The sequence below is a fragment of the Penicillium hispanicum genome (genome assembly GCF_028827665.1).
Source record: "Penicillium hispanicum strain IBT 35686 chromosome Unknown utg000007l_segment0_segment0, whole genome shotgun sequence".
Lineage (NCBI taxonomy): Eukaryota > Fungi > Ascomycota > Eurotiomycetes > Eurotiales > Aspergillaceae > Penicillium > Penicillium hispanicum.
In genome coordinates, this window is record NW_026623199.1 from 2029352 (window position 1) to 2042404 (window position 13053).

A 13053-nucleotide genomic window follows, 5' to 3' on the forward strand; every position below is an offset into this window, starting at 1 on the left:
TCAGACGCTTCTACTTTATTAATTTCTACTTCTGTAATTCTGTCTTCTCCAATGCCTGCTTTCCCGAAAAAGAGAAGAAACACAAAAAAGCCGCTTTGGGTATGGCACTCCACACAAGCCGAGGGAAGACTACAAGATATCCTAGCCCGGCTCAAATGCACATTCGACAATACGCTCACAGACAAACGGCTCAAGGCTCTTGGAATCGAGCTCCACGATCTCGACTTTCAGTCCGGAGTGGCATGCTGCAGCACTCGGTCCTATTTCATGCCTCGGCGCGACGGGGTCTACAAAATTGGGAATGAAGAAATCCCACAAAGCAAACTCCGGAGCTATGGCTGGAACTCCTGGGTTGGTCCAGGGACAGGTCCCGGCTACGATCTGGGCGAACAGGATGATATAGTAATTGCGTTTGAGGAATACGCATACCGATTGGAGAAGGAGGGAGCCCAGAAGAGTTGGAAGGCGGTTCCGTGCGTTCTCCATCCTCGACAAGGTATGGAAGCACGACGGGACAGCGGATACTGATTTGTGCAGACACACGTCATCCAGTTGCGGAGATACTGTTGTGAAGCAGGGCCAGCACCGCTCGACCGTTTTTCGTGGAGCTTCAGCCCTTGGCCTGCACCAATGTCACCGACAGGTATGGGTGACAAGTAACAAGGATGGCGTACGCGACGAGACTCGGCTGTCGGTCTCCGAACTGATCGTTCTAGTCAGCTGGATGTTGGGTGGTGTGCGCCGGCAAATGAAGGTGATCTCGAAATGGGCGCAGGCGAAGTACATCCCGCCTCATCATGTCGTCCCAGTAGGTCGACTCTGTTCTGATCTTCCGTCTGCCCCGGGTAGCTTAGACTGATCAACATACAGACGATGGTGATATCGTTCCATCCTCAAGAGCGGGCTCGAGTGATGTGCGGATACTTTGACGGAACTCTCAAAGTGCAGTTCACCAAGTTTCAAGAATTTGACGGGTTTGATGTTGTCGACATGAGGAGTTATTTATTGCAATGGGCTTGGCCAGTGACTTGTGATCGCACCACCCGATTCATCGCATCGCTGCCCCCGATTCCGGAAAACGCCGAGGACGGGATCATCGACGAGAAAGCAGGGATCACAGACCAGAAAGAAGCCGAGCCCGTGGCTCCGAAGAAGTGGCGCTTTCGACAGAAGCTGTTGTCTTTTGCGGTGGGCCGAGCCTATTTCCAGGGAAAGAGCGTTGTCAAGGAAAAGGCAGCTATCAGACACCGATGTATCTTCAACTCGTATTAGTGCGTGATTTGAAATAGACGATTTATCGCGAATAATCTCTCATATGAAATCCATTACATTAATTCTTGATCTTGCGCAAGGCCTTGACCACCTCCTCCGTGCCGACGACGTCGGCGAACTCGCCCTCCAGACTGGCCACCGAGACCGCGTGAATCGTCTCGGCATCGAAGCCGCCCTTGCCAAAGGTCGCCGTGGCATCCGACACGAGAATGATGCGCCCCTGGTCCACGCGCACGCTCTTCTCGTACGAGCCGTCACTCCGCGGCTGCACCGGTCCGCCGTCCAGGAAGCGGTCGACCACGCCCAGGTTGGCGGCCATGCGTGTGGTGGTGGAGACGCAGTGGTCGGTCGTCAAGCCCGCGACGACGAGCTGGCGGATGCCGCGCTCGCGCAGGTGCGTCTCGAGATTGGTCCCGATGAAGGACGAGTTGACGTTCTTCCAGAAGACTGGTTCTGAGCCGTCCGCGGCGGGCACGGCGAAGTCGAGTGGGCGGATGCCCTGCGCGGGATGGCGGGGATGTAGTGGTGAGCTTGCGGTGATGGAGGAGTGGAAGATGTGGATGATGTCGAGGCGTGTGGGAGATGCCTCGCGCGCCGACCGGAAGGCCGACAGCAGCGCCTGCAGGTTGACTTCGTACAGCGGATTGGAGCGGGTGGTGCCCCAGTGCGACACCGTCGTTGGGTGGCAGAAGGCCGATTGGTTGTCGATGAGAAGGAGAGCCGTCGGGAGACTGAAGTTGAGCGAGGACATTGTGATGGAGAGTAAAGATCAATAGCTCAGTCGGAGGAGGTTGGACTACACTTTTAAAAGGTTCCAACCTTAGGTTGCGGTTTATGCTGAGTCAAACCAGGTGAGTCATTTCCAAGGTTGATTCCAAGCCTGGCGTTACGCTTATACATCTAGGTCTTGACATCGATACAACTATAGTCCGAATATTCTTGCCTTTATATATTGGATTCCCTGAGCCTAGCACTTCTGCTCAGCACTCACGAGTCCGCGCAGAAACTGTTCCACTATCTCGAGGCAAAAGGCTTGCCCCGACCTATAACTACAGAGGATATGCCCGGTGGTCTACCCAGATGAAGATCCTTGATGATGTATCCAGTGGGGTGTGGAAGTCTTGCTTGTCGTGAAGAGATAAGGCAGCTTCAGCAGACACGCAGACAAGAGCAATCTCGCCACAATGATAAATGCCAAGTTGAGCATGGAAGCGGCTAGAGTATCCCGGCGAGCACGAGAAGAGTACAGGTATGGAAACAGATAATGGATTGTTCACTAAACCGCGACGCTTGTAATAGTTTTCAGTCCTCCAGGTTCTTAATTCCCTCCTCCAGGGAGGGAGCCCTTTGCTTCCCGACGCCGAGTCTCTTCCTCCATTTACTTTCCTCCTTGAGCTTTGCTCGCTGCCGCCGTCGAGGCGCATAGTTGACGGGCGATTCCCCTCCGATGAAGATGAACAGATCGTACAGACAAGCCCCGGTCAAGCTGCCGCCGATAGTGGCGACCCAGCAGCCCCAGAACCACCATCCGTCGTGATCGGTGAAGGTCCTACCCCCATACCCGGCCATGAGAGCAACGAGGCGCGGACCGAAGTCTCTGACGGGGTTTAAACACCTGCGAGCAAATCCAATTAATACCCCCTCGTCGTGTAGGGAGTGAAGATGCAGCAGACATACCCTCCCGTGTTGAATCCTAGGCAAATACACAAAACGTAGATCACCAACCCGATGACGAACGAGTGCATGCCCGCACCGGGGGGTGCATTACTATCGTCACCCATCGCGAAGATCACACAGAGCAAAATCGCATCTGCCACAAACTCCGTGAAGAACGCCGTCGCCGAGCTCACGTAACTGAGCGGCTCGGTGTAGAATCCCAGTCCCGCAGCCCCGGCAGATGCATGCGGTGCAAGGTGGAAAATCGCATCTCGGTACAAGCAGTAGGCCACGCCCGCGGCGGTGATGGCGCCCAGGATCTGGGCGACCACATAGTAGCAGCATCTTCGGCCGGGGAAGCCGCGGAAGATCCACAAAGCGATGGAAATCCCCGGGTTCAGATGGGCACCGGAGATGCCACCGGCCAGGTAGATGCCGATCATGAAGCCGAGTCCCCACGACCAATTCTCCGAGATGCGACTGCCTGCTTGGGTGCCGCCGGTGGAGACGGCCAGCGTGCCCGTCAGACCGATGAGGACGGCGACGGTAGTCTGGATATGAACTGTTAGCAGCGGATTGATGGGAGGGTCGATGGACATGGACTCACTGCAAGCCACTCTGCCAAGGGCTCTTTCAAAATGTGCCTGACCTTGACCCATGTATTCAGAAATTCCTCTGCGGGCGGCTGCTCTCCTCCTTGCTGTTCGATCGTTGCCTTTTGTGACGGGGTGCGTTCACTGGGCTCGCTTTCCATCGGACGAAGGACGCCGTCGGGCTGCGGCGCATAGACGGCATGCTGCTTGGCTATTCCCTGCTGGGCGGTTGACGAGTAGCTGGGCAGCCTGTGAGACTGCGTGGGCCGCGGCTGCGGCGAAGATAAACCAGGCGTGGCACTGAGTTCAGGCGCTGCCTGTGTCTGGCCGGGAGGCTCTGCTTCGTAGGCCTTCTGAATCGAGCTGTCGTCGCGGCGCATCCCCGGTCTCACGACGCGTGGAAGGGGCTTGGCCAGGCCCCAGACGGGCTTGTCGTTGTTGCTGCCGTACCGCGGGTTGAGCTGTCGATATTCGGGGTCGACGTAGACATTTCCTTGTTGTGCCGGGTCCATCACGTTTGGCCCGGCCAGGGAGTGGGAGGGCCATTGGGTGACCTGCTGCTGGCTCGCCGTCCTGTTTGTGAGAGAAGGGTCTTGCTGAGAGTGACCTCCATAGTAGACGCTGCCTGACTCGGTCGGCTGGCGTGTCACCGCGGCTCTTGCAGAGAGTGGTGTTTGAGGTTGCTCTTGGTGAGAAGATAGATGGCCAAGGTGGAGATTTGGGCGTCGTGGGTTTGGTGGTCGCGTCTCCGAGGTTTGCTGGTGTGAAGGGCCGGGTTGAGATTGAGATTGACCTTGATGATCCTGCGCTTCCTGCAATCGTGGTAGGGCGTCCGTAGACGGGTTCGAGTCGAGACTGCTGTCTCGCTCTTCGATTGGCTGCAACGGGGACTCCGGAGGCAGCCTGTGGCCTTCGCCGAGGTTTGGATCCCCCATTACCCGGGTTGTGCGAGTGTGTGGATGATTCAATTGAAGCGGAGAACTGGTTGAGGATGAAGATGTCGACGCATGGTTATATAGGTCGAGGCATCCCCGCGAGTATGCAGGGCCAGACTCCCCGGATGCAATACCGGGCGCATGATGGATTTGGGAGGCGAATTTTACACAAGTAGACCCGTTCGATGCCACGACTCGAGAAAGAACAGGATGGGCGCGTTCCAAGATCGGCGAGAGCGATGGAAAGTCGGGATTGGCGGGTTGAGCAGCCCCAGTCGATGCCAAGGCCGAGTGGAAACCCGCCAGAATCGAGTTGTCGACTTGCGCTTCTCACAGGCGTCACTCTTGCGCAATGGGGCTCCACTTGGCACCGATTTTGAATTTTCTTACAGTATAAGGGCTCCAGGATTGGTTTAGTTCATCGCATGCGAAGCAATATCTTGGTTGACCATCGACCCTGCGCTCTGCGAGAAGAGTTCGCCGTTTCATTCGCTTCTTGATAGGAATTATATCACTGTCACTATTCCCAGATGGACCCCAACTGCTGGATCTCGAGAGTGACGTCTGCAGTGTTCCCTCCTGTGGAGTAGAGCCGGGCGTAGGTGGCATCCTCGCTGGGGAATATCTGCGCCGTCAGGGTCGTCTCGCCCTCTCCTCCGAATACTTCCACACTAGACCAATCCACCAAGATGCGTAGATGCAATGTGCCATCCAGACCGGCGGTCATATTGGCACGGTACTCGTTCGCAAAGGTGGTATCAAAAGCATCCTGCCCCGACTGTCTGCGGTCGACGAAGACTTGCCGCTTTGCAAAGTCGTAACCCACGCGTGTCTGCTGGGACCCATCCGCGGTGGACTGGACGATGATTCCAAACTCGGACGTGGCAGAGGACGATGCATCGCGAGCCGCGAAGGTCAGGTCGAGATCCAATGTCTTGCCCTGGGACCCGAGATCTTTCGTGCCCTGTTCGAAGGACGGCCAGGAATACGATTCACGCTTGCCCTTCCGGATCGACTTCCAGTTCTCCTGTGGCTGCTGCAGCAGGGTAATTTGCTGGTCGATCGTCTTGAGTGACAAGTGACGGGGGGTCGCCATTGCACTTCGCCAAGGGTCCGTGGGGATCTTCTGGCCATACTGCCAGTTGTTCATCCAGCCGAGCTGGACGTGTGCGTCTTCCGGTAGACCATTGTAGCCCGCCGCGGCGTAGTAGTCCGGGCCCCAGTCCAGCCATTTGTCTGTTGTGTTGGCCGAGTAGATACTCGTGGGATCGGGCACGAACGCCGTGCCGTTGAAGTCACCGATGAAGTACTGCGTCCCGGATCCCACCGTGCCTGGAGGACCCCCGGGGTTCAGTCCAACTACCATAACCCATTTCGATCGGGTGGCATCTCCATCCACCGGCAACGCGAACAGGTTGGGGCACTCCCAGACTCCGCCGACGGCGTTGACGGGACCGAATTCACTGACGACGGACCAGTCTCGAAGATTATCCGAGGTCCAGATCACCAGTTTGTGTATTTCGGCCAGCGACGTGACGAGCACCCATTTCCGCGTCGGCTCGTGCCAGAACACAAAGGGATCGCGGAAGTTCTGGTACTGATCCTGGTAGGGCGCGGGCGGGTTGAGGATGATGGGATTCTCCGCATCCAAGGTAGTCCATGTCATACCTTGGTCCAAGCTATACGCAATCGACTGCGACTGCTGGTCTGTTCGGATCTGCTTGCCACTGGGCAGCGTCTGATTGCTGGGATACTAGGCAGAGTATTAGTGAGTGGTAGACCATGTCTTCGCCTGGGCTCGCTCACATAGGATGTATACATGGCCACCAGCGGGACCTGGCCATTCGCGCCAAAGCCGCTGGTATTGTTGGTGTCGGCCACTGCACTGCCGGTGAAAAACATCTCGGTGACGGTGCCGGGATAGCCTCGGGCAAGGAGCGCAATGTCCTGTTCGTTCCAGTGCGTCAAGTCATTGCTGGTCGCATGTCCCCAGGACATATTCCCCCACTCGATTCCCCCGGGATTGTATTGGAAAAAGAGGTGGTATGTGCCATCGTGATACACCAGTCCCGCTGGATCATTCATCCAGTTCCTGGCGGGGGAGAAGTGATACTGAGGCCGGTAGGGCTCGGTATAGTTCACGGCCCACGTAGAGCCGGCCAACAGACCTAGCGTCAAGAGGGGTGGACGGAGCATAGTCAGGTTCTTTGCAATGAGAAAAAAAGAAAGCGAATCTAACTTGTCGATTGTATTTGTGTCGCAGTTGCAATTTATACCTTTTGAAGGACATCACATTCCCCGTGGGGGAATGCTCCACATCGTGACAGCCAGGGCAAGATCGCCCACTCCGACGTTTCTTCGGAGAATTAAGAACCTATAGGAGTCCCGACACCCGGGGATGACAGCCCAACCACGTAGTCGGCGTTGAGATCGCAAAAACTCAGTCGTATCCTCGGGAATTATTCGGTCGCAAGCTCCTCTCTCCGCTCTCCCCGCGTCCAGTCAGCTACCTACCTAGGTACCTAGGTAGTTAACTAGGTAGTTAGTGATTGGTCATATGCTCCGACGGGGGAAATTGGTTGAGGTTGGAACCAAGTAAGTTTCTGCCTTAACTCTAACCTAGCGAGTGACAAATAGCGCAAGATGTCGGTTCCACGCCAATGGAGATGTTTTGTCGTGCTGTCGACGAAAATTGACTAGACGCCTTTCTTCTGTCCAGTGTCGCATCAACATTGGACTTACCGCCGCATGAACATCCCCTTTACACGCCTCGCACCTCCGCCTTCAAGGCGTCTCACCCCGGCGCCAGTGCGAGATATCACTAGCTTCTTAGTCGGTTCCTTCGCAGGTCAACCTGTATTGCAGAGGACGAAATGAATTACTCTTCCCTTCTCAACAATCGAAATGGCAATCTCGATATCGCGTGTCACAGCCAAAGACGTCGACTTATTCGTGCGAAAAGTCGACTACCCTGCACACCAAGACAACCCTCTCTATCTCTTGATGTTCCCGCGTTCAAAAGAGTGTCAATGGGAGCCGAGGGAAGACGAAATAAAATGGACGAATGACGGGCCCCTTGAGACAGTCTATCGCGAGGACGAAACCCTGTACAAGGCGTGTGATGAAGATAATTTACCTGTCGGACTGATAGGTTGGACTATCTGTCCAGGTGCTTGTGCAGCCAATGTAAACGGTGGGAGGTATGTCCAAAATGGCTCAACGGTTAAGCCCGGAGCACGGCAAGGGTCAAAAGTCATGAACCGGAGCAGCTGCAGTCCTTCATCTTTGGACGTGAAATCATGGCTCGGTGTCTCAAAAACGCTCAGAGAAGAGAGACAACGAGTTCTCCGGAATTGTCAGGGCAACGGAGTATACCGTAAGTTAGCAAATAACCCAAAATATCTCATTTCTAGCTCATAGACCTCTCTTAGGGATTACTTTCATGGCTGTGGATCCAAGTCATCAGAGACAAGGTGTCGGTTCTACGCTCATGGAGATGTTCTGTCGTATTGTCGACGAAAATACACAAGAGGCCTTTGTTTTGTCCTCACCCGCCGGTGTTCGACTATACTCCAAGTTCGGATTCAAAGCAGTCGGCGTTGTACAAACGAATCAGGGAAGTTTCACTAGCATGTTAAGGCCCCAGGCTCTGGTCTCAGGAGAACAATCGCGCTATCGTCGGGAAGTATAAACCAAGCAATTTAGTGGGGTTTCCAAATCTAGGTGATCGTTATCAAAGGGAGCAGACATTTATTAACACGGTTGGCATTATTGGGAAAGAATTCTAATCATAAAGATGGGTTACCAAAACTCAGACTTGCTATCGTTCTTAAAAGACGCGAAACCTGTCATGATTGCCACCTCAGGAGCATCCGTGATCTTCGAGATGGTTTCTGAGTACTCTGAGACGTGACCGTCTGCTCTCCGTCGACGTTGATACATCTGTTTCCATGCCAAATACCACTCTTCTACAAATTTCAACCAGGGCGGCTCTGATCAGCGCTTATGGACATTGCTCTACAGAAGAAAAGCAGTTGGATCACAGCTCCGTCCACTCGCGAGTCGTCTATGGCTCCATCGATTCGAACTTGAGTGAGAAGATCAAGATCTAGAGTCTATCAGCAAATCTATACACAGACCGGATGAAAAGTAAAAAAATAGCCCGCAACAATAATCTCGAGTGACCTGGGATTGCCCAGCCCAATTGTGATTCATCTCAGAGCACTTTCCTTGCCTCGGGATGAGGGAATCGGCGGGTGCGGCTGCGCAACATCTCTGCCCGCTGCTCGAGAGTCATGTTGACATGCTCTCCCATCGGGATGAGACACTTTGCCAAGTGAATATAGTTCTTGCGAAGCAAATTGACGGTGATGAAAATATAGTCAACATTTCGGAACACCAGGGCCTTTTCCTCGGCATAGCGATCCTTTTGCTTGAGAAAGGCCACGGGGTGGTCTCTCCAGTGCCGACGCGGATTCAAGTGATGCGACGTGTGATATCCATCATTGAAGGAAAAGCGGTTGCTCTGGTAGTGCATTAGTATGGCTCCCTCCGGGGGCTCGCTCGCTTCAACTCACCGGCACGTCGATCAGGGTGATGCTCGACAACCAGTCGGAGTCGGGGTCACTTGCGTCCACAAAGGCGTGTTGGCCCCAGTTCCCGACCATGAGACCGCATCGCATCACCGTTAGCGGGAGGATGAGTACAAAAATAGTGGCGCGAGCGTTGACGTAGTTGTAGAGAAGGTAGATGGCGGCGTAGTTGCTGAGTTCCCAGAAGCCGGCCCTGAGAGCGTACTTGGGTTGTCCTTTCCTCCAGAAATAGAGCGGCAGCTCCAGCCAAATGAAGAAGAAGAATCGACCAACGTAGCAGGCAAAGTCGAAAGCACTGTCGCGGTCGTAGAACATGGTCGTACTTAGGTCGTGGGCACCGTTGCCTTCCACGTGGTGGTGCTTAATATGGTGGTAGAAATAGGAGTTCCACGTATGACCCAGCATCGGGTCCAGCAGATAGGGGAATAGCGTGTCGAAAATCCAATACTGGGGAGCCAAGACTCCGTTCATATGGATGTGCTGGTGTTTCATCAGGGTGAAAGCTCCGCAGAACCACAATTGCATGACCCAGTGCAGAACGCCGTGGGTCCACGAGAAGCCATAATACAGAAAGACGGCACTGGGGACAATCGTGGTGAAATATAAGATTAGATGGGTCAACATGACCACGTCTGTCGGGAATCGCACGACCCCCTGGGCCCAGTTGAGATACGGCTGCAGCACATAGCGCTGGAGGGGCGCGGGCAGCTTCGCTCGCAGCTCGGGTGTATCCCAGAGCTGGAAGACAGTCGGGTCGAAGTCTGGATGAGAGGCATCGTTCAGATTGTGGAGCTTCTGGATGGTCTCGGCATCGAGCTTCTGCGACCGCTCAGACTTGGAATCCCCTTGTTTTCTGTGAGTCGGATGTGGATCGTTGACGGAACGACCTGAGACACTCACCATTTGCGGGCGAGTCTTCCACAAGAGCCCCGATCACCAACCGATCCGGCAGGGTGAGTTGGGGATCCGTATATGTTGCAGGATCCATTATAAGTAGAGCGAGCTTCCCATGGGCTCCGTGGGGCAGCTGCAGCAGGGGGGCGGACAGGGATCAAGGAGGAATTCTGAGGACACAGCTAGACCATCGGAACGGGGGGTTTCAAACGGAGTCAAAAGTGGTTGGAGTTTCATATAAAGGGGAGAAAAGTCCAGGCGAGGTCCAGCAAGTCTGGCGCTGAGCTCACCTTCACCAACGCGCGGTCAGGGGAAGGAAGAGTTTTCCCGGGGAGCGCGGTGGGTCCGACGTGGAGTGACATTTTCCATTTCATCCACCATTGCGACCGGCTATACACGCTCTGGATTCACATATCCACATCGATACGAATACGTGAATCCAGTAGATAGCAGGTTAGATGATTGCAAATATCATATACCTCGGGTGGCTCAATCTCTGGGATACCGGCCGTGTTGCACAGCGTATCTCTGGGGCGTTGGGATTGAGGGAAACGGAGCAACATTCCTACCGTTCTTCTACACGAATCTCTCGGTGTCATTCTGATGCGAGAAGGGTCTAATTGGATGCCGCAAAACAATGCACTACATCTGGATCTCCCTAACTATCGGCAGAGACATAGTTAGTCCCTACTGTAGGAAACGGTTATTTACCTCGGAACTAAAAATAACCCACTAGTCCCAATCCAGTAACCAGCTCATCTACTTCGTTCTGGTGGCCTGATCGCTCAGGCTTGTCCAGGCCCCAGCATTCTTCATTGGTCTAAAATCGTTGTTTATTTCATCTCCACTGCGTCCGTTCTAACTCAGATTGTATGCCCCTTGCTCAATCCAGTATATATGTCATTAAGGCCAGTACTAACTGACGAGCCAACTATAGATCCTCATCAGAAAAGGGTTAGACGTCCTAGGCGAAGAGCTCGATTCGTAGATCGTGACATTTCTACCCGATTCGTTCTTAGATCGTTTTTCCATGGACGAGCTAAAGCTCGTTGCTGCTTTGGCAGCAGTTCGTTTCTATGAGATGACTCGTCTGATGACATATAAATACCCAGAGAGATGCACTCGAGGTCTTCATCTACAGTCTCGGCATTTCCTACCTTCCCTTCACCATGCTCCCCTCAATCCCAAAACTCTTCACGCTTCTCATCAGCGTCGCGGGCATCAACCAGGCCTATGCATACTGCGAACCAGAGATCTCCTATCCTCCTCCGAAATATGACAGCACAACGTTGCGGAAAACTTTCAAGGACATTGGCAACAACCTGCAGACATTGATCCAGGCGGGCACGTTCGCCGACACCTCTTTCTCTCTGGAGATCTCTTCGTCAAACAAGACCCTCTATTCCAATTACTACCATTCCCAATCGCTGGGTGGTAGCCCAATCAATGGATCTTCCGTCTACCGCATCGGTAGCAACACGAAGCTCTTCACGGCTCTGGGCATCTTGCAGCAAGAAGCCGCGGGCAAGCTTTACCTCGACGACGAAGTGACCAAATACATTCCCGCACTGTCGAATCGGGCCAGCAAGATTAACTGGAAAGGAATCACGATTCGATCGCTACTGGCGCAGCTGAGTGGAATCCCCGACAACTGTGAGCGATCCCCTCCCCGGTTCTACCATATCAACTGATATTGACCATGTTTCGTTAGATGCCGATCTCGATCTCCTTCTCTCGGTGCCAGATCCGTCTGCCCTCGGGTTTCCGCCGCTCAACGCCGCAGAGCAGAGCAAATTCCCTAAATGCGGGCTTTATACCAACTGGACGGTCCCTTGCACCGACACGGGTATGTGTAACCTCATCTGAGTCTGACACTGAGCTGACCTCTTCCAGAGCTGAACAACGACCTGGTCCAGGTCGATCCCGTATTTCCTCCCCAGAAGGAAACGTCATACAGCAATGTGGGCTTCGATCTTCTCGGCCAAGTGCTGGCTAACGTGTCTGGCACCACGTACGAAGACCACATTGACAAGGCGATCTTCAAACCCCTCGGTCTGGACAGCGCATCCTTCACGGCCCCCGATGATTCAATCGCTGCGAAGGCCCCCGTGGGCTCTGAATGGGGCGCAAATCAAGGCTCCGACAACCCGTAAGTTTGCTGCTCACCACCTGCTCGTAAGATCCGGGTTTGCTGATAGAGTCGACGACCAGTGGCGGCGGCATCTATAGTTCGTCCTCGGATATGATCAAGTTCCTGCGCTGGGTCCTCAAGAACTACGAGAAGATCACTCCGACGCTCAACTGGTTCCAGCCGGCCGCCTGGAGCTCAGGCTCTCACTCGTTCCTCGGCTATCCGTGGGAAATCATGCGAACCACCGAGATTCTGCCCAACACCACGCGGCCCATCACCTTCTACACCAAGGGCGGCGGGTTGACCGACTACTACAGCTACAGCGTCGTCATCCCGCAGTATGACCTGGCGGTTTTCATGGTCGTGGCCGGCGACGTCTCTGGATTGGAGCAAATCTGGACCCAAATAGTCAACCCGCTTGTGATTGCCGCTGAAGCCGTGACGCAGTCCCAGCTGAAAGACACCTACGCGGGTGTCTACGCCTCGACTGATAGCAGCTTGAACTCATCAATCACCTTCACGCAATCTGATCCGCAGTCGCTTTACATCTCCTCTTGGGTGTCCAACTCCACGAGCGTGCTTGGCGCTCTGGCGTCCCTCGTCTCTGCCAACGCGGGTATCGGCGCAGACATGTACTTCCAGCTCCTGCCGACCTTCATGACTCGCACCTCGAGCGCGGGTCATATTGGAGAGGTGTGGCGCTTGATCGACGTCACGGATAACTCCGCCTCCCCTACCAACGCGACCACGGTCTGGAATGACTACTGTGTCGCGAACATCGACCCATACTCGTATGGCGCCGTGCCGCTGAACGAGGTCATCTTCTGGAGAAGTTCGAATGACCCTGCGTCATCGGTGGACGCGGTCACGCTCTCTGCTTTCCGGGTTACCATGCAGCGGAAGTGAGCAGCGGCAGTCGAGGACGGGGTTGGTATATTTTTCTATTCTGCCTCCGGGCCTGGGTATTCACATGCGTATTC

The 13053-nt window shown here is 54.4% G+C and overlaps 6 protein-coding genes across 6 annotated transcripts; 2 read left to right on the forward strand and 4 right to left on the reverse strand.

Annotated features, from left to right (window-relative positions):
* Window positions 1-51: 51 nt before the first annotated feature.
* On the forward strand, window positions 52-1272 carry N7459_008552 (uncharacterized protein; the record flags this gene model as incomplete). The annotated part of the gene is made up of 3 exons (XM_056947720.1): window positions 52-473; window positions 538-808; window positions 871-1272. The coding sequence occupies 3 exons, from the start codon at window positions 52-54 to the stop codon at window positions 1270-1272; spliced, it is 1095 nt and encodes a 364-aa protein (XP_056797230.1).
* Window positions 1273-1330: 58 nt separating this feature from the next.
* On the reverse strand, window positions 1331-2023 carry N7459_008553 (putative isochorismatase family hydrolase; the record flags this gene model as incomplete). The annotated part of the gene is made up of 1 exon (XM_056947721.1): window positions 1331-2023. One exon carries the CDS (start codon window positions 2021-2023, stop codon window positions 1331-1333), a length of 693 nt encoding a protein of 230 aa, XP_056797231.1.
* Window positions 2024-2574: 551 nt separating this feature from the next.
* Window positions 2575-4456, reverse strand: N7459_008554 (MIP/aquaporin family protein; the record flags this gene model as incomplete). Its single annotated transcript, XM_056947722.1, has 3 exons — window positions 2575-2887; window positions 2950-3479; window positions 3536-4456. 3 exons carry the CDS (start codon window positions 4454-4456, stop codon window positions 2575-2577), a joined length of 1764 nt encoding a protein of 587 aa, XP_056797232.1.
* Window positions 4457-4976: 520 nt separating this feature from the next.
* N7459_008555 (glycoside hydrolase family 32 protein) lies at window positions 4977-6652 on the reverse strand (the record flags this gene model as incomplete). The annotated part of the gene is made up of 2 exons (XM_056947723.1): window positions 4977-6209; window positions 6263-6652. 2 exons carry the CDS (start codon window positions 6650-6652, stop codon window positions 4977-4979), a joined length of 1623 nt encoding a protein of 540 aa, XP_056797233.1.
* Window positions 6653-8672: 2020 nt separating this feature from the next.
* N7459_008556 (fatty acid desaturase) lies at window positions 8673-10036 on the reverse strand (the record flags this gene model as incomplete). The annotated part of the gene is given in 3 exon segments (XM_056947724.1): window positions 8673-8981; window positions 9034-9935; window positions 9949-10036. The coding sequence occupies 3 exon segments, from the start codon at window positions 10034-10036 to the stop codon at window positions 8673-8675; spliced, it is 1299 nt and encodes a 432-aa protein (XP_056797234.1).
* Window positions 10037-11111: 1075 nt separating this feature from the next.
* N7459_008557 (serine hydrolase domain-containing protein) lies at window positions 11112-12979 on the forward strand (the record flags this gene model as incomplete). The annotated part of the gene is made up of 4 exons (XM_056947725.1): window positions 11112-11595; window positions 11654-11788; window positions 11836-12091; window positions 12154-12979. 4 exons carry the CDS (start codon window positions 11112-11114, stop codon window positions 12977-12979), a joined length of 1701 nt encoding a protein of 566 aa, XP_056797235.1.
* Window positions 12980-13053: the final 74 nt, after the last annotated feature.